Genomic DNA, 21,754 nt, shown 5'->3' on the forward strand with positions numbered 1-21,754 from the left:
TTGTACTGCCTTAATAGCTCCTTTTGAAAATGGGTATAATAATAGTATTTACTGGATCAGGTTACATTGAGGATTCAATGAGACACCGCCTGTAGTAAATGTGTAATAAATGTGGGTGAACACAGATTTTTCATATTATTTTTTCCTTCACCTCAGAGCAGAACGCCCCAGATACCAACCTTGAATGTATACATGCACATTTACTTTCGACAGATGGCCCAATCCTGCTGAGATAAGAGTGAAAGTAGAAACAATTTTAAACCTCCCCTTTAATATAAAATGCAATGAAAAACTGTTGTTGTTGTTAGGCGCCTTCGGGTCAGCTCTAGCCCACAGCACGCCTATGCACAAGGGCAGGAAGCGCGGCATGGTCCTGCGCGTCTCACAAGGGTGCTAGGCGGGCGCACTGTGGCAGGCACTGTGGCAATCCATGGCCTCGAGGACTTTCCTGTTTCGCTGCCCCTCCGCTGTCCCCAGCACACTCTCCTTCTCCAGGCCCGGGCTTTCCCGACAACATGATCAAAGTGTGTAAGACGAAGTCCTGCCACCCTTGCCTCTAAGGAGCACGCTGGTCTTACTTCTTCCAATAGAGAATGGTTTGTCCTTTTAGCAGTCCACAGTACTGTAAATACTCTCTTCCGGCACCACAAGTCGAATGCATCAATTCTTCTTGGAGTCTCCCTGTTCAATACCCAGCTCTCACATGCGTATGAGGAAACACTGGGCCGTGTGCAGCAGAAAGAAATGCCTACTGCGTGAGGGCCTTTGCATGGCACCAAAGGCTCAGTATAGCAGAAAGGGCTCAAAGTGATTCATATTTATTCTACATTTTCTTCACTGGGTGCTCCTAACTAAAACCGACTGTTTTGACAAACCGCATTATTCGTGTGCATGTTGATGTTTACTGTATTGTACCACTCTGGAGGGCAATGGGAACGTGTTGGATAGGCACTGGGCTGCTAAGAACACAGATTGGTGGTGGCTCAAACCCACTTGCTGATCCAGAGGAGACAGGAAGGTGTCTGCTCCAATAGAAATTTAGTCCTGGGAACCCTATAAGGTTGGAACCGGCTCCTCGGCGTGGGCAGTGGGTGGATCCTTGAGTAGGACCAAGGGACTAGGAATCATCACAAAATGAAGGCTTGGTTTAGCTAGAAGCATGACCAACAGTGCATCCTCACTGCTAAGAGAAGGCAGTGCTAACAGCACAGATGCAGGCAGGTGGGGCCAAGCGATGGAGGAGCATAGGCTAATTCTCTCCATTTTCTTGTCTACTATTATTATCATTTTAACCTTGTTACTGTGAGTCAATTGGCTTTTCCAACAGTAATTCACAGATACTTTATTTTGTGACAATGATGGCAATCCCTTAACCGTAACAGCACTCGTCCCAGTTCTCCCTGTGTTTACTGTCCCCATTCACCCTTCTCTCCCATCCCTTCCTGCGCCTGAGCCTTTATCCCTGGCAAACGCTGCACTCTGGAGGTTAGAGAGGTGATTGTTCTGAGGAACACAGGTGACCCTCCCTGGCATTACTGTTCACCCATAGGCCTGCCTATCGGTTGACTGAAAGTCCAGCCCAGGGGCGGGTTCATTTCCAGGCTTGAAGTATGACTACAGGTCATAGTCTTGGGGGGTCCACCAGTCTGTATCAGACCAATAACCCTGTTCTTTTTTATGATTTTGAGTTTTGTTCTGAATGGGTAGTTCTTTTCTGATTCTTTCGAAGCCATTCAAAAAGGAACCTGTTACTTTGGAGTTGTTTCGGACTCATCACAACTACCTCGGACAGAGTGGAACTGCCCAATCAGGTCTCCAAGGCTGCAACATTTCATGAAGCTGACTGCACGCGGGCACTTCCCAGTTTGGGGTGGGCAGTGGAGTGTGCTTCACCACTGTGCACTCTTTCACAACATCGGTTTCCCTCTTCAATAAATCTTTCCATTAGCATCCAAACATTCAGTTCCTATGGATCCATTGCACTAATATGAAAACATGCAGTTGTTTCTCCCATCCTAAATCAAAAAAGCCCTGCTTGACCCACCCTCTTTTCTATCACCCGTCTTCTTTCATTGACCTCATGGTGAAACTTGGTAAAGGAGTTGTTTATATGTGTGGTCTCAACAGTTAATCCTCCTGTTCTCTCTTACATATGCCTTGATGATGCTATCCACCCACCTCTTCACCACAAGTGCCCCAGTGCAGCCCGTCAAAGCTGTCACACGGGCCTCTGCAGGGGCTGACTTTGGTTTACTTCACCAGCGGTAGCATGAGCACAGGTGACGAGTCCTTCCTTCCTGGAACTCTTTCTTTCAGACATCACACCCCTAAAAATTTCCTTCCAACGTCCCGGTGGCCCCTTCTTAGTCTCTTCTGCTGCCATCGTTTTGTCCCTTTCCCTTTGGGAAGTGTAAAACAGTGCGCCCCACAGCTCGATCCTTGGACCTTTACTGCGCTCTAGTTGGTGATCTCATCCCAGGGCCGATTCCCAGCCTGGCTCTCTCCTTTCATGCCCACCTCTGCCCTCCTGTTCAGAGCCTTCGCTGGAGCGCCTCACACTTGCTGTGTCTACAACGGCACCTGCTCCTCTCTGTAGCTCAGTGAAGGGCAGCGATTTTCTTTCTTTTAAAGAAATCATTTTATTAGGGGCTCATACAACTCTTATCACACTCCATACATACATCCATTGTGTCAAGCACATTTGTACATTCATTGCCCTCATCATTCTCAAAACATTTGCTCTTCACTTAAGCCCCTGGCATCAGCTCCTCATTTTTCTCCTCCCTCACGCAACTATTTTCTTACAAATGCTGAAATAGCCTGCAGAACAGAAGAAAGCCCGTAAGGGGATGGATGGCCACACTGGTGGCCACAACGGGCTAAGCACAGGCACAATGGTAAGGATGGCGCAGGACTGAGCCATGTTTCCTTCTGTCGTGCACAGGGTCACTGTGGGTCGGAAACCACTCCATGGCACCTAACAACCACAGCCTGCGACTCCTCCTCTTGGCCCTTCATTCAACCTGTCTGCGACTCCCACCAGCTCACCTTTGCGTTCTCCTCACTATCGTCACTGTCATGCGAGCCCAAGCTACCATCATCTCTTTCTGTATTCTGGCGGCGAGTCTACTAGCTAGTCTTCCTTTTTCTACCCTCGGAACCTTCTTCTTTACAGGGGCTCTTCCTAGCAGGCAGTCAGAGATGCTCGTAAAATATAATCCTGGTGTTCTTGTGCCCTAAACTCATACTCAGAACTCTACCGTGACTTCCCACATCACTCAGAGAAAAGCCAAGGTCCCCCAGTGACTGCACAGGCCCCACAGCACCTGAGCTCTATGTCCTCCCTGGAGTTGTTTCTCATCATTCTTGCTCAATGGACTCACCACACTGGTCTGCTGACTTCCATTTGGCATGCTCCGGGCTCAGGGACTTTGCACTTCTGTTCTCTCTGACCAGAAAAGAGGTCCACCATTCTCCACCTTTTTTCTCAGCAATTTTTTGTATGCTATAGATTTCACTGATCTATTCTGCGTGGGCAAGGAGCTTTGTGTGCTTGGCTCACTGTTGAGTTTTGTAGTAGAGCAGAGACTATGCAGAGCGAGCATACACTAATTATTTGTTGAAGGAGTGAACGTTCATCAAAATGATATGATCAGCCTAATTACAGTTATTTTGTAATGAGCATAATAATAGGTCTTCCCCTATGTTCTGCATGGTTCAAAAGGGGGAGGGTAATCCATCAACACAACTATTAATCAGATATTCCAAGTAATACGAAAGGCATCTATGATTTGAGAAGTTATATAAAAGAAAAATTTCTTCCTAATGACAATAATTTCAAAACATCCATCATCACAGCATCAACCATGGGCACATAATTGAGCATGACATATATGAGGGGCTTCAAAAAGTTCCTGGAAAAATTCCATGATCTTTTATTCCCATTTTTTCCCTGAACTTTTTGAATCCCTCTCCTGTGTGAATTCACAAATACATATTTATAAATCGTATAGATTAACACAAATGTATAACTCTACATAACTTTTAATAAAAAGTTATATATAAAATAAAATATGAGTTATTAAATATGAACTAACCCTTAAGAATGGACCTCTTTAAATGGACAGCTACTAAGCAGCATGTCACTTCGACTTAATGACACTTTATTTGGAAACTGCTGTGAATTGCTTTAAGAAATTCCTGTACTGCATGATATTAAAATCTATTTACATATATATAATTTATATATAATTGCACTTACTTGACTAATCAGGTGGGGGGCAAAGGCTTTAAGAAAAATGAAATTTGACTATGTCCTCTTTATCATAAATTAAGGATTTTCCTAGTGGGGTTTCATGCCCTCCAATGTTAAAAGAAATAAGGCTGTTTTAGCCAAACTGTTCAGCGATAGAGCGTGTCTTTACCCACGTAGAAATGCCAGGAATCGTAGCACCCTCTGCATCGTGGATCAGGCTTTCTGCAGTGTGGGACCTCCTGCCCCAGCGCGAGGGAAGGCAGCGTACTCCGTGTGAAGCATACACAGTGTGAGTACTTGCAGAGGTGAACAATGCATCCTAAGCCCCTTGGGGGTTTTCCTTCCCACCTGAACCAACTTCATTGTTTTATGTACTAGGAAAAGTTGCGATAAATTCTGGAAGCGGAAACAGCTATTAAAATTTTGGTCTCCATGAGGTGGTTTTTTACAAAAAGTTCGATTTAAACAAAAGTGCTTCTGGGTGGATTTTTAAACTAAAACCACAAAGTAGTTATTTGTTTACTACTCAGCCAAGTGATGTTTCATTTTCATTATCTGTGACAAGGAACTATTCATAGGTCTACACTTCCCTGCTGCCTTTTTAGCAGAGCAGAGCCCGCAAAGAGCCTTCTTCTTGCTGAGCCGGTTGCGGGCGGCTGTGAGGACAGGAAACGAAAACGGAGCTCGGAGGCCAAGGAAGAGATTACCTGTCGACGCAGGAAAAGAGTGGGCCAGGCCATGCACGACCGCGAAGACTGCGTGTGAAGAAGTTTCAGAGAACGGACCTCCTGCTGTTGGTAGGTGATAGAGACAGTGCAGGAAAAAGAAGGCATGGAGAAGCTACTGCCCAGAGGAAAACTTTGTCTGCTACCCCTGTAGCCCTCACGTGACTTCCAGAACAGAACGGAACCACCCTATTGGGTTTCCAAGGCTGCATCTTTATGGAAGCAGACTGGCACATCTTTCTCCAGGAGCAGAACAACTCTCAGGGGGCTGAGAGATTAGATAGTTTTCATAATTTTTTTTCTATATGGTGTTATCACCCTTTATCCTACTGCTAATTATTGCACTGAACCGTAAAAATAAATTCCTCCAACGATCAACAACTCACTGCCATCGATTTGATTCCAACCCACGGGGATTTAATAGGACGGAGTCAAAATACCCCTGTGGGTTTCTGGAGCTATAAATATTTACAGGAGCAGAAAGTCTTATCTTCTTCCTTTTCCCGCAGAGAGGCCGATAGCTTGGAACTGCTGACCTGTAGTGCACTATACCACCAGGGATCCTGAAAATAAACCAATACTCAGCAATCAAAATTTAAGGAGAAGAAATGGAAACGATCAAGGATTTCATTCAACGTGGGGCAATCGTCAATGTCCATGGATGCCGTGGTAAAGGAACCAAATGATGTATTTCAGGGGGCAAAATCCATTGCCCCCAAAGACCTTTTAAAGTGATAAAGAGTGCAGATATCACGTTGAGGACTAAAGTATGCCAGAGCCAAGCCATGGCATTTCCAATCGCCTCAGATGCATGGGAAAGCTGGACAAGGAGTAAGGGAGACTGAAGAATCGGTGCATTTGCGATATGGTGGTGACGAAGGATATTGAATAGACCAACCCTATTGCAAACAAGCAAATCATTTTTAGAGGAAATACACTAAGAATGCTCCTTACAAGCAAGGGCGCTGAGACTTTGTCTTGCTTCATTTGGACACATCATCAGTAAAAGTCAGCAGCTAGACAGTACATCACGCTTGGGAAAGTAGCGGGTCTGCGCAACCAACCATTCTGTAACAATGGGCTCAAACAGAAAACTGTGAGGTGGCACGGACCTGGTGCTCTTTAAATCTCGATACGCATACATTTGCTGCGAGTCCGTTAACGCAAAAGGAACGGGAAATAACACTAAACATTGAAAAAGTTATGACCAAGCAACATTATTTGTCTACCAAATTGGTTGTCTATCACCCAAATCCTCCAAGTAGTTAGGCTACCTTTATATCAAGATCAGCTCTGCATTGAGCAGCATTACTGTATTACAGGCCTAATGCTCTTCCCCAGGTACCAGTTTTCACGCACAATAGAAGACTCAGCATCTCTTTAGTCATGTCTGTTATTTGGACTAACATTAAGCTTTTGAATTTTAACTAATAAGTCATAAAATGACACTGAAAAGACCCCTACACAAGAAACCCATGGATTAGAGAGAATTGTTATAAAGCTTAAAATATAAATCTAATTTAACTGAACAAAGTTATCTAGTTTGGATAGTTAGAATAGATCCGACAGAGAACCTTCATTCTTTCAGCTTATGTAGCAAGTCAGCTCTATTATTTCTTCAAGTGAAAGCTGAAGCTTAGGAACAAGAAAAAAGGGTGAAGGAATTATTAAGAGGAGACCTGGAAACATCCCCTTTGTCTGCAGGGTCCCAAGATGAGCAGGAGTAGCGGAGTCACACCTCTTCTTCCTAAAGCCAGGACACTTCACACCACCTGCCTCATTCCCAAGAAAAACCTGGATGCCTGGGCCCCAAGATCGATTGCAAAGTCTTGCAGGGCAGAATCAGAAATAGATATCACTAATGGCCAATATTTTCTTCTTTTTCACTATGAAGTAAGGTAGACACTCTGCTCAGTGTTTGGAGGAACATCTAAGAAATGGTTTGTAATTCTGTTCATGGAGTCATGGTCGATGTGTGCAGTATTTCTGAGTACACAACAATCTCATCACAGACGATGATCAGAGGGCTGGCTGGCCGGCCCTTCCATATCTTCTTTCCTGAAGTCTCCCATTAAAACCTTCCCATGAAAAATTCAAAATGTTTACTTTGCTTTATGATAAAAAATATAATAGAAATAAAACCTCATACAGAGAGGAACACAAAAAGGGAAGAGCAAACGCTGGCAGAGTAATTTCTGAGCTTGCAAACTGGATAAAAAGAAATCGAATATAACCGACAACTGGAGTCCGTCTGGAAGCTCCAGTTGTTTCTGGCCAAATCAGGCAGGCTCTCCTGGTATGTGAGGCTGCCAAGCTCGCCGCGCTTCATAGAATTTGGAAAAAGAGCCTCTGGAAAGAAGTGATTGAACTTTATCCTGAGTTTTCTCTAAATCCATGCAAATAAAACCTGCCTTTCAAAAGGCAGAGAAGTAGCTCACATAGGAAGCAGGGTAAAGAACCACTTGAAACGATCCTTGTTATTGGAACAGAGAATTTGGATTCTCTTGGAGTCGTTTGGCATTGAGACGCTCTCAAAGACAAACCGTGCCACCAACGTCTAATTGCTGGAGCGTTTCCCAAGTGCTGAGGATTGGGAAACCCCGGCCAGATGAAACCTGCAGTTAACATACTGACTACTTGCTTATTTTTTAATGGCTTCTTCATATGGAGAGTTCTGTATTTATAGACCATCATTAATTTTCTTTTCTCATCCAAGCAAACTAGTTACCTCTTTCTCCATTTGTAATCCTTCTGCTCTGATATTTCTTTCAAATACTTCTCTCTTTTCAGTCTGGGGGTTGGATTTTCTGTACACGAGAATGTAGTCGATTCGACACTTTCCGTCTCTAAAATAGAGTCCATTTGACTTGCTTCTTTCCGGCACTGTCTGCACACAAAGAAAAGGACCCGTGTAAGCCACGCATGAAACAGCTTTGGGTAACTCATCTTAAAAAAAGATTTTATTTTCTATTTATTTAAAATTACATTTCTATTAATGAAAAATACAAGGAAGAAGAAACAAAATAAAAATTGGCAAAAAGGATAGAATCAACTGTGTAAAACTTAAAACATGCAGCAACATCAAGAGTCGGACAATATAAGGATGTGGGACAAAGGAGAGCAATCATTTTCTATAGGTGAGAGTGAAGATTGATGCTCTCTCTCTGACGAACACACTGGCATGATCTCTTAAAAGTTAACATTTGCATAATACACAGCCATAGAGAAACTATTCTCTCTCTCTCTCTCTCTCTCTCTCTCTCTCTCTCTCTCTATATATATATATATATATATATATATATATATATATATATATATATATACATACATACATACATACATACACATCATAGGAGCCCAGGTGGGGTGGTGGTTATGTGTTCGGCTGAGATCGCATGGTTGGCAGTTTGAAACTACCAGGAGCTCTGAGGGAGACAGAATGGGCTTTCTACTCTCATAAATAATTAAAGTCTAGGAAGCCCAGAGAGGGTTACTATGAATCAGCATTGACTTGATGGCAGTGAGTTTGGTTTATGTAACCTGGCATTCTGCTATTTTGAACAATGCTGTCATGAATGCATATATGTGTATGTATATATGCATATATATTTATACACACACATATATTATATAAGTAAATATATATTACATACACACACAAGAGCGATTCAAAACACTCATGGGAAAATTGAATGAAAAGATAATGGATGTTTTTCTATCAGATTTTTGAAACCCATGTGTGTGTATGTGTGTACAACTAAATGTTCATAACAGCATTTTTTATAACAGCAGAATGGAAACTCATTCAAGATTTTCCATGGGCAAATAAATAAATTGGGGAAGTTACACAGTGGGATATCTTCAGGAATGTAAATGAGTAAACTATAGACATATCTAACTGGCTAAGAAATAAGCACATCACAAAAGGTTTCCTGTTATATGACACCATTCTTTATAGAGCCCCAAATAAGACAAATTTAAAAATAAAAACGTAAGGCTCTGAACATATGTGCTAAAAGTAATTTTGAGCAAGACAATTTTTTTAGTGCAAAAATTCAGAAAGATTACTTTTGGAGGCATGGTGAATGGGACCATCATTAGCTTAATGCTTTTAATGATGTTCTAGTTTGAGGCTTCTAAAACCTTGTGCCCACAATTAGAAAACACTTAATTTCACTATTTATGTGTGCATGTGCTTGTGCATGCATGTAGACATGAGAGATAGACTCTGCTATAGTTTGTGGAAATGTCACAAAATAATACCCAACCTTTCTACCTGCACACAAAAATAAATAAATAGAACCACTACTGATGGGTCAATACCAACTCAGAGAAACCCTCCTTAGTTTCGTAGGTTGTAAATCTTTATGGGAGGCGACAGCTTCAGCGTTCTCCTATGGAGCAGCTGGTGGTTTTGAACCTCCAGCCTGGTGGCTAGCAGCGCAATGCTTATCGGACAGAACCACTAGGGCAGCCTGTTCTCAACCTGGGGGTTGAACGACCCTTTCACAGGGGTCACCCAATTCATCACAGTAGCAAAATGACAGTTTTGAAGTAGCAACGAAAAGAATTTTATGGTTGGGGGTGGGGTCACACCACAACGTGAGGAACTGTGTTAAAGGGTTGTGGCATTAGGTAGGTTGAGAACCACTACACTAAAGGCCACTTTGCCTGTTAGAGAGTAAATTTCACAGCCTACCTTTAGGTTGTTACCACTATTGGAAAAATATCACTGTAGTTCATAAATTCAAGGTTTTCATTTTTATGATGATAATGTATAATTAATATAAATTACAACTATTATTCTGCAAAGAGCAAATATAAAAAGAGAAGTACAGGGGAAATAGGCTGAATTTTTGTCCAGGCTTTTGAGGCTCATGGCCATCATCTGCAACACTTAAACCAACTACCACGTTTGGGCCCATGAGTCTGAAGGCAGATTCCGCAGGCTGATAGATTTCCAAACGTTTTGCAAACCTGGCTCAGTAGAAATGAAGAAGCGTCCTTTGCTCTAGGGCACAGAATATATTCGTTTCTAAGGAGTCTTGTGAAGAAAGCAAACATGCCAGGCCTTCAAAAGCCATTGCTAAAGGCCACCTTTCTGAACAAGTGCCCTGCACACTGCCTCTTCTGAAAGGGAACTCAGCCTGGAGCGATAGAGCCCCGTGGACCAGATCGCGCTGCAGCCGCTTCAATAGATGAACAATTCTCACTGTCTCTTACTTTTGGCTTTCACAGTAAGAGGCACTCAGGAGGCTACTTGAGCAAACACTTCCCTAACAATTGTCTGCCCGGCACCGAAGCTATCCTGTGGACTTAGCACATCAGCACCTGCCATTAAGAACAAGGCGTCACCAAGGTATTAGGAGGATGCTTGGGGCCTGGGAAGAACCATGAACTGGGTCATCGCAGCAAATCTATAATTGTTCAGAGTCTGTGCCCACATCTGTAAGTGAAGAGGATTGTCATACTGTCTCGGCTTTTGTGTTGCTATCATACAAGAAGTCGTGCCAACTGGAATTTCCAACACCAACTGGGTCATCCGTGGTGAGCAGGTTTTAACAGAGCTTCTACACCACATGGGCTAAGACGGTCTGCTGATCCATGTTTGAAAATTACCCAATGAACAGAATGCAATGTGTATGGGGCATAACAATATTTTGTCCAATACAGACGGAAGTCAGTCAAACTACACAGTGGCTACACAGTGGACTCAGGCATACCAATGATCATGAAGATGGGACAGAACCAAGCAATGCTCCATTCTGTTCCACAAGGGGATTTTAGGGGTGATAGTTGGCTCTCAGATAATTAACAGCAGCAACAATGTTAACGGATGAGATCCATTGCTTTCCAAGGTGCTAAGCAAGGAACCTTTCATGATACAATATGGCATCTAAAACATGTTTGAAGAGACTAGAGAATGCATTTTTATTTCTAAAAACAACCCCCAACCATGCATACTAGAGTGTTATTTGCCTGTGTGTGTGTGCTATGTGTGGTGGGCGCAGGGGAGAGTGGCGGGGCTGGGAAGCCTGTTAGAAGCAAGGGTACAAGTTTCTCTTTTCAAGGATGTCATCCTTCAATGGCTACTTGGTTCTGGAATAACACAAACATCATTCGTTATTGTGAGGTGCTATCTAATCAATTCTGACTCATCGAGATTGATGTGCATCAGAACAAAACGCGGTGGGTCCTGAACCATCCTTACAATTGTTATATTTGAGCTCCCTGTTGTACCCACTGTGCCATTTATCTTGCTGTGGGGGTTCCTCTTTTTTCACTGTCCCTCTACTTTACCAGGCAAGGGTCTCTCCTGACTCCTGTCCAAAGTATGTGGGGATTCTGGCTATACTCCATCCAAGAATGATTTGTTTGTTTTTCTGGTGGTCTATGGTTGTGTCAATATTTTTCACCAATGTCGTAATCCCAACGTTCCAATTTTTATTCAGTCTTTCTTATTCACTGTCCAGCTTTCTGGAAACTGAAAATACCATGTGTACAGTCAGCTGTACCTTCATCTTTAAAGTGATATCCTTGCTCTTCAATGTTTCAAAGGTGTCTCATGTTCAGTTATGCCCAAGGCATTCCATTGTTTGATTTCTTGACTGCTGCTTCCATGGACATTGAGTATGGACCCAAGGAAGACCCTTGACAACATTAATCTTTTCCTCAATTATCGTGTTTGTGAGTATCCAATGCATGAGTTACTCTGACATTACGGTCTACCACCTATATCCAGTGTATTTATAAACAAGATATTGAACTCGACTGAAAAACACCTGAGCAATAATAGTGAATGCCTCTAACAAAATACTTTTTAAATAAAATTACATAGCAACAGATGAGTTTATTTACACAGTAATTGTAATGAGATTACACATAATTGTCTGTGGTAGTTATATAATCATTTGTCAAGTTGAGAGGATTAAGAGTGAATTGGTGGAGTCTAACCTGTCAATCAGGCCAATGAGGCCTCTGTGTGGACATGGCCTTCTCCTGAGGATTCTGGGAACTCCTGTATTTCACCTTGGAGGTGGGAGACACACTATCTTGGTTCTCTTCCTTGGAGACTCTCTACTGACAAGGCTCACTCCCTGGGAGACATTACAGTTAACAAGCCACATGGAGACAGGCTGATGGCACCCAGAGCCTTGGAGCTGGAGAAGCTACAGGGAGACCGCCGCCAGTGCTGAGATGCTTACACTGCCACTGGATCCGTAAGATTCCCCACCCACTGGCCTGTGATCTTCCTGCATTCAGCATCATTGCACGTGTTTCTTAAGTCTAAAGAGGACTTTTTAGATTGGTATTGGACATATGGGCTAATATAGGACTTATGGATTTGATCTGGACTGGACTGGGATGTTTTCTTAATGTACAATTACTCTTTATAGAAAACTCTTTCTTATACATATGAGTATCTAGATACTTGCTTCTCTAGTCTACCCAGACTAACACATTGTCCAAAGTATGTCAGATGATGTTTCGCCACCCTCATTTGCAAAGAGGATTCTGGCTATTGCATGGAAACGCAGAGAGGCTTCAGCCAACAGAATCTACGGCAGCCCATTCGATGCACTTTTCAACATGTTGTCTACTTATAAAAGGAGGTCTAACCTTGCAGACCTTACTTAATATTAGTTGCTGACACCCAGAGTGTTGAGAACCTTAAAATGATGGGCGGTTTTAGGAATCTGACCTAAATGAAATGTCTTTAGAGGAAGGAGAAAAAGTAGACAACCCACTGAAATTTTTCTTTGAGCTTAGTATTCACGAAATGTGCTAGACTCATGAGGGAGACCAAAGAAATATAAAAGCTACCCCTTATTTTCAAAGAACTTGAATTGTGGTGTTGGCAAAAAATGCTGAATATATTGTGAACTGCTAGAAGAAACACAACCAGAGGCTCCTTAGAAACGGGGATGACGAGACTTGAACCAGCTTACATAAGACTGATTACTAAAAGAGGCTATCCTGTCTGCTTGAGCAGACAGGCGGTGAAAACTGAGGGAAACTGTCGATGAAATATATCAGCACAACTGTCAGAGTAATGGACTAATTCACCCCTAACAATGATTGTGACATTGACATGGGACAAGGCAATGTTCTGTCCTATCATATGTAAAGCTTACATGAATGGAAGCCGACTTGATCAAAATGAGCAACACTAATGAATATATCTATAAAGAGCAGCCGATTTGACAATAATAGGCAGCAACAATTCGATGATAGTATCTTCAAATAGTCTGCTGGAACATACTTCACAGAATCCCACCTGGACCAATGAGTTACATTTGTGAGAAATCACACACTCTTACCTCTCCTCCTGCCTCCAATCTGCTAGCGTCATCTGAAGTACTGGTCAGGTTCCCAGGATGCAGCAGAGAATCGTCATCTTTGCAAGGACTGTTGACAGCTTCTAATTCATCAAACAGAATATTGACATCCTTGGCCACTAGAATCAAAGGAAATCCATTTCAAGTGGGGTTAAGGATCTGGATCTTGAAAGCTATGGTAAGGGTCACATCTTGCTTTCGCTTGCTTTAGTGTTTTAGCCTGTGGTTTCAATAACACCTGAAGTGGAAGGTATATCATTTACTATGAAATAAGGGTATTGGATTTAAAACACCCTTGACCAAACACTGTCTTCATTATGGAAGATTAAAATAAACATGAAGCAGCTTGGCCGGCACAGTGAGTTATGCATTGGGCAGCTAACTGAAAAGTCCAGTGACCCAGCTTCTCTGAGAGGGCTAGCTGAGGCTCTCTGCTCCTTTAAAGACAGGTAGTCTCCATCATTTACAAAGCTTCATTGATGTGTACACTGTGTGTCAGCATGGAACCGTGTGATGCTACACTTTATGGTACCCTGTCCTAGCTGTAACAGGTAAACAATAGAAAAAATAAATGAATGAAATTTGCGGTGAGTGTTATGAAAGAAAAGAGAGGGGTTTTCAGATAGGATAGACTAGAGATGGCCTACTTAGTCGGGGTGGCGAGGCTTAAGGCTATAGCCAAGTATACAATTCTAGTTACCTCATTTACCTTCTCAAGTTTTACAACCATGAAATAAAATGGGCATGGGACTAGAATGAACACATATTCCTTATTCTGGTAGGCTGAGCAATGGACTCTGACAGTACCCTTGTCTGTGGAACCTATGAGTGTGCTACCTTTTATGGCAACAGGGACTTTGCAGAGAGGATTAAGTTAAGGGTCTTGATATGAGAAGATTACTCTGGGTCACCTGGGTGAGCCCAATACAGTCCCCAGGATTCTTATCAGAGGAGGCCGAGAGGTCAGAGACAAAGAGAGATTTGAGATGGCACAGTGCTGTGCTGGTTGTGAAGATGGGAGAAGGAGCCACAAGCCAAGGAATGCAGGCAGCCTCCTGAAGCTAAAAACACAAGGAAAATGGATTCCTTTTTAAGGTCTCCTGGAGGAAGGCAGCCCTGCTAACACTTTTATTTTAGGCTGTGTAGTTACATTTAAAAAGTAATCAATTTAACTCCCCTTGCCCCAAACCAAAAGCAAACTCACTGCCATTGCGTTGATTCCTATTCCAATCTGACAGACCAGAGTGCCATTGCCTCTGTGGGTTGCTGAGACGAGAAAGCTTTCCCAGGGCAGAAAGCCTCCTTGTCCTCCTGAGCAGCAGCTGGGGGTTTTGAACTGCTAACTACAAGGTTACACACGACACACCACAGCCACAAAGTTCAGGGTGATTTGTTACAGCAGTAATGGAAAACTAACACACTCACCACGCGGGTTTAGAATTCTGAGAATACAGAGACAGAAACACTATGATCCTTTCATCCAACCAAGTTTTGGGTGACACCTACTCGATCCCACCAATTGCCAGAGAAAGGCACCTCAGGGTTAGTCAAATGGGAGGCCCGGGAGAACCAAGGAAAGTGTCCATAACATGGACGGGTGCAGGAGTTGCAACCATGGGCTTGTGAAGAGAGTGCAGGAGCAGACGTTTTATTCTGTTGTGTATAAGGTCACCGTGAGGTGACGACAACCAGACGGCAGCCAAAGGCATTCAAGGAAGAGAAGCAACAACTTTTTAGGGATGTGCTGGAAGTCCAGTGTTTGGGGAGATGCCAGGATCAAAGACAATCTCCCTGACCATGTCTATGCCCCTCATCTCCTTTCACTGCTCAGTTATCCCACAGCTCTTATCACCATCTGTTATTCTCTAGACCAGGCGTCCTCAAACTACGGCCCGTCAAGGACATTTATCCGGCCCGCCGGGTGTTTTTGCCGTTTGTTTTTTAACTTCAAAATAAGATATGTGTAGTGTGCATAGGAGTTTGTTCATTGTTGTTTTTTTTTAAACTACAATCCGACTCTCCAATGGGTCGGAGGGACAGTGAACTGACTCCCTGTTTAAGAAGTCTGAGGACCTCAGCTCTAGGATATTCATTTGTTTACTTGTTTGCTTGATGTCTTAGACTCTGGAGTTCCATCAGTGTAGGGACCTCCTCTGCCTTGACCGTGGTAGAGGTCCTAGGTGCTGACCTCATGCTGATCACAGCCTAATGGAGCCTGACAGCTCCCCCACCCTTTTCCTAACATTCGATGGCTCTGTAAAAAGATAGGTGTCTTTGAGTTGCCCTGAATCATGGTGATTCATGTGAATCAGAGACCTGTGCTTCATTGCCTTTGTAAGGGCTGATCTTCCAGAAGCAGAGAGCCTCTGAAGCATCAACCTTTAGGTGAGCACCATGCAGGGACTCCGCCTATGGCTCCAGGATCTTGCCTTTATATTCTCCTAACCCCATTCTCATTCATCAGCCAGGAGCCCCACAGTTTCACGGAGGTATTGATTTACATTTGCAAGCAGAAAGTGATTAAATTTCAAGAAACTATTGATCAGATTTGAACAATAGGATACAATTATCACTTTAATGACATTAGAAAACCTGCTTACTATTCCAAAATAGTGTACAGTGCACTTGACTGCTTAAATGTGTGCCCTGTTTGTTCACTATTGAAAGAAAGATAGAGAACTTTCTAGTGGCTACCACGAGGATTAAATGGGAAAGTAGATATATTAGCAGGCGAGTGGGGAGGGGACGCTGATACAGCAGTTTCGTAAGGAGTGCTGTTGATTCTGGATCCTGGGATCTTCTGTTAGCATCTTAGCTCTTGTTTCTTAGACTTGGATAGGGTGTGAGATAAATGGGGAGGCTAAAAAGGACACTGAGATTCATATCTGGGGGACTCCTTCTTTGTGGAGAAACTTGAATATCTGTCCATCCATCTGCGAGAGTAGCCCCTGTGCTACTGCCAAGGGCAGATCATTACCAGGTCATCTCCAGCCAGAATTATTCTCTGATGTTTGCATCATCAGTCCAGCTTTGGTGAAAGTCTACATCAGTGGCTCTCAACTGGAGACAGGCTAACCTCTCAAGGGACACTTGGCTTTGTCTAGAGACCTTGGAAGGATCCTGGGTGGCTCGAGTGTCAACCCAAATATTGGCAGGGAAAACCCACCCACTGATGACTGGTGTTCTGTTTTCATGAAGATTATAGTCAATGACCCTATGGGAAAGTTCTACTGAAATCGACTGGGTAGCACTTCACATCGACAACAGTGATATCAGGGAATTAGGGATCCTGCCATATATGAGTATGTCTAGTTCACATATTTATTGATGAACTAGAGAATTAACTATTGGATGGGTTTGGAGCCCCACTGGGTCTACTGTGAGATGGACGTGAGAGAAAACTTCATTGGCCACGCCTCAGTAGAGCATAGTGATTTGAAGGGTCACTTGTTATTAGCATCACTGCTGTTCTCTTTGGTTTGCCAAACCCAAAACCAAACCCAAACCCAAACCTAAACTCAAACCCACCACTGTTGAGCCAATACTGCATCAAAGCAACCCTACAGGGGCAGAAGATCTCCCAAGGGTTTCCTCCAAATAACAAAGAATTTTCTGCTCAAGCCTTCAGTAGAATGGATGTCACATTCTGCTCTATAATAAAGTCTCAACTATTCTTTTCTGAAGAGATCAGTGAACATGGGGAAAGGGAGAGAGGTCCTTGGCTGCCCATCAGGATTTTTGTCTAGAAGTGACTCTGGGAAATCAGTGTGTCATAGTGACCTGAGTTGTAGTGAATAAGGGATATTAAGGCTCCATCACCACCTGAAAGTTTTTGAATAGCGCCAGTGGATATCAGAAGGGCTGAACAGTCAGACAAGGCATCGCTGGACATGTGGTCAGCAAAACAACATAGGGGAGGAAGATGCGCCTTCTACCAGCATGTATCCTTTGTTTTTGACATCAGCAGCCTCATTAGAAGGTACATTTTAGGAAAGTATCATATTTTTTGTCCAAATTTATATCAGTTCTTAAAAAACAAAAAACAAGCAAACAAAGCCCTCCAACATTCAATGATAGTCAATCTACAAAAATACTATTTATTCAACAAGAGTGACTACCATAACCTTATTTGGTACACAATGTCACCATGAGTCAGAGCTGATTTGATGACAACTTACACTTCCACCCTACCCCCCACCCATTCACAGTGCACCCCTACTCCCATGAATAGACACTGAGCTGAAGTAGGTGCTGAGTCTAAAGTATTAGAGATGTCAGACAGGTTCCCTGCTCTCACTGGTGAGAATACAGTTTCTTTATCTATGGATACCGGTATCACAAATGTACTACTCATCCAAGCAAGGTCACCTGTTAATGGACTCCTTCACCTCCCAATACTTTTCCCCTGGCACAGACACAAAGTGTTTGATAATTGTTTTCTTGGTAGAAGTCTACTATTAGTCTCATTAAGTGAGAGAATCAAATACTCCGAGGAGCCAATTATAAATGAAACACTGGAAAGAGAACAAAAAAGTCCATGTAATGGACCTGCATTGCGTTCAGACCCAGGTAGGGCTGAGTCAACAGAACTGATACACAAAGATGGGTCAGAATAGGTGGGTCAGTACCAGGCCTGTGGGAAAGCAAGGAAGATAACAAAATGGTGCTCTAATCCCAGGATCAGAAACTCAGCCTGTGTAAATGCAACAAGGAAACAGATGGACTTTGGGCCTCTACTTAAATCTTAGTTCCGTACAGGAATGCTTTGTTCTAGTAATGTGGTACGGCATGCTACCCACCTCCCTGGCACAACTGCTGAAGACAAAATGGGTGCATAAGGAAATGTGGTGAAGAAAGCTGATGGTGCCTGGGTACCAAACGCTATAGTGTCTGGGGTCTTAAAGGCTAGGAGTTAAACAAATGGCCTTCTAGCAGAGAAGCAATAAAGCCCACATGGAAGAAGCACACCAGCCTGTGTGATCATGAGGGTCGATGGGAAGCGGTATCAGAAGTTAAAAAAAAAAATCACATCCAAATTGACATGAAGGGGACTGCATGTACTAGAGACTCAAAGTCCACCAGCAAGATAACTTACAGTCCCTCTTAGAAGGGCCTCACAGAGCAGAGGATAAATCCAGGGTGGGGAGTGGCACTGATGAATCACACAACCATCCCCTAGTTCTTTAAGATTTCCTCCCCTAACTATTGTGGTCCATATGTGATACACCTCATTGGTCATGTTAGATTTGTGTATGCTCATTTGTACATTTAAGATTTCTTGGTACGTGGTAGTCAAGAGAGATGATCCTTCAGAGACACTGACTAGAGTAAGGGTACAGGAAGTGAGGGGGAGGGGACAGAGAGGAGTTGATAGCACTGATGATTGTATAGCCCCACCCGTTGGGACGAAACAACAGAGCTATATGTGAAGGAAAGGGAAGGGATATATTGGAATGAGTAAGATGTCAATAAAAATATTATTTGAAAAAACTGTCTTTGGAATAAAGCAAGGATACAAAACATAAAAAAGAGAGCAAACAAAGTCTCTCAAATGGCTTGGGAGACAAAACTCCACTACAGAGTATAAGTTAGGCTTGAAGCTTCCACTGCTGCAGAAGAAAGAGACTTCTCTGCACTGGCTGTACATACACCATCTCAGGATGGGGGCCAAGCAGACCCGTCCGAAGCAGGCAGTTGTTGTCAAGCTTTCTTTATGTGATGGAGAAGTGAATTTATTTTGTAGTGCTAAAATTACGCCCAATTACTGGGCTGTTGCCAGGTTACCCATACTGTAGTTGCTTGTGTGTTGCTAGGATGCTGAAAATTCTGTCACCGATGCTCCACATATATGGTGTTTCATAGTATACAGGCTTCGGCAGAACACCCAGGTTCAAAAGGAATAGACCAGCCACGTCAGAAGAATTAGCCACCGAGAAGCCTATGGTTAGCATCGAAACATTCTCAGTTACTGAAAACGCAGAGAAGCAGAACATTGTCAGATATAATACAAGAAGACGAGCCCCCTCCCCAGGTCAAAAGGCACTCAAAATACGACTGAGAAAGTGCGGCCTTCTCAAAGGAGAGGTGACCGCAATGACGAAGATGGACTAAAGCCTACGGGACGAAAGCCCTCTGGACCTTCATCTGCAGAGGGAACATGACTCAAAGGGAGAAGACACAGCTGCAAGCAGTGGAACTTGGAACGTATGACTCTAGCAAAGTTGGGAGTTGTTAAAAAATAAAATGGAATGCCTAAAGATTGATATTCTAGGAGTCAGTGAGTTGAAATGGACTGGTATTGCCCACCATGGAGCAGAAAATCACATGGCTTATGGTGCTGGGAATGACATATTCAAGGGGACGACACTGCATTCACAGTCACAGAGGGCGCTGCAAGATCTATCTTGAAGTCCATCTATTACCTATAAGGAAATGCAACTCAGACAGCTATTATTCAAATGTATGCACCAACCACTACAGCTAGAAATTGAAGAATTCTACCAACATCTCCTCTGTGAAATCGATCAAACAGGCAGTCAAGCTGCATTGATAATTATTGGCAATTGGAATGCAAAAGCTGGAAATAAAGTACTTTGGATAAGTTATCAGGAGAGACCAGACCCTGGAGAAGGACATCATGCTTGGTAAAGTGGAGGGGCACTGACAAAGGAAGTCCTTTGATGAGATAGATTGACACAGCGGCTGCAACATAAGAACAATTGTTGGGCTAGATCCGAGCATGTACATGATACTGATCAGAGCTGGAAACACAGGGAACCCAGGAAGATAAACCCCTCAGGGCCAAGAATGAGAGTAGCAACACCAGGAGGGTAAGGGGAAGATGGGGGGAGAATGATCCACATATAACCCCCTCCCTGGGGGATGGATAACAGAAAAGTGGGTGAAGGGAAATACTGGACAGTGTACAACATGACAAAATAATAATAATGTATAAATTATCAAGGGTTCATGAGGGAGAGCAGAAAGGGAGGGGAAAATGAGGAGTTGATACCAAGGGTTCAAGCAGAAAGCAAATGTTTTGAGAATGATGATGGCCACAAATGCACAAATGTGCTTGACACAAAGGATGGATGTCTGAATTGTGATAAGAGCTGTACGAGCCCCCAATAAAATGATTTTAAAAAATAAAGAACAATTGTGAGGCTGAGGAGGACAGGGAAATGTTTCGCCCTTTGTTGTCGGGGTAGCTGAGTCAGCCAGATCAGACTCGGTGGCACCTGATAACACAAACCTATCAAATATTTGTAATTATTTCACTCCTTCCCTCCAGTGGAAAATCATTTGGGATGTTTTGGTGCCACTATGCGTCGACTCATCGCGATCCTTTGTTAGAGAGTAGAACTGCCTCACGCGGTTGTCTACACTGCAATCTTAGCAGGAACAGATCATGACGCTTTCCTCCCACAGGAAAAAAAGTGAGTTTGAACTTAGCAACGTAGTGCTTCTCCATTGTCCCACCCAGGGTTCCCTGTTGAGGATGAATTCTCTAGAAAAAAGACACCATAATGATATCTCCAGGACTCCTGTTAATTCATCAATGGATTATTCTGATATTTGTCCATTGACCACACGTCTGCTAGGGACAAACATGAGTAAGATATGAGTGGGAAGCCCGGTGGGATGGAGGAGGAATCGGTAATATAAAAGAAATAAAAATAAAATAGTAAGTAGGCTTGCCAGATAGGGCAAGATATGATAAAATAACAACCTATAAATTATCAAGGGCTCATGAGGGAGGGGGGAGCGGGGAGGGAGGGGAAAAAAAGAGGAGCTGATGCAAAGGGCTTAAGTGGAGAGCAAATGCTTTGAGAATGATTGGGGCAGGGAATGTATGGATGTGCTTTATACAATTGATGTATGTACATGTATGGATTGTGATAAGAATTGTATGAGTCCCTAATAAAATGTAAAAAAAGAAAAGAGGAGAAAAAATGATTAGGGCAAAGAATGTACAGATGTGTTTTTTATACAATTGATGTATGTATATGCATGGATTGTGATAAGAGTTGTATGAGCCCCTAATAAAAAGTTTAAAAAAATTTTTTTAAAGTCTAAAAAGAAAATAAGAAGCAAGTCCAAATACATATATTTCAGTCATGAGGCTCTTAATGTAGTTCACTGGTATTCTGCAAACGGTAGCAGAATAACCTAGGCGTGGTCTTAGCGTCGCGCAATGTTCTCATCTCAGGAGTTTCAGATGCAGCGCAAACAAGGGGAAATTACAGGTCAGTGAAGAACACAGGCAGGGGCTGGCAGGGTCATCCAGGCACCGATATTTATTCTCCAGGGTACCAGTTCATTATACTATTTTTGTCCTGCGTCCCAAACGATGACACCTGACAGCCCACATTCTGAAGGCACGGCATACCGAGCACAACGTCTCACTAGAGAAACACAAATAAAGAGCATCCTCA

The 21,754-nt window shown here is 43.1% G+C and overlaps 1 protein-coding gene across 1 annotated transcript in view; it reads right to left on the reverse strand.

The window, feature by feature from the left end:
* ANO4 (anoctamin 4) overlaps nt 1-21,754 on the reverse strand; it is a 454,720-nt gene that overhangs the window by 174,955 nt on the left and 258,011 nt on the right. The window contains exons 6-7 of the mRNA XM_075553208.1: nt 13,302-13,438; nt 7,709-7,867 (exon numbers count right to left, since the gene is read on the reverse strand). Of these exons, the coding sequence (XP_075409323.1) occupies nt 7,709-7,867; nt 13,302-13,438 (296 nt within the window). The remainder of the gene's footprint in view (nt 1-7,708; nt 7,868-13,301; nt 13,439-21,754) is intronic.

Source organism: Tenrec ecaudatus, chromosome 6, assembly GCF_050624435.1.
Source record: "Tenrec ecaudatus isolate mTenEca1 chromosome 6, mTenEca1.hap1, whole genome shotgun sequence".
NCBI lineage: Eukaryota > Metazoa > Chordata > Mammalia > Afrosoricida > Tenrecidae > Tenrec > Tenrec ecaudatus.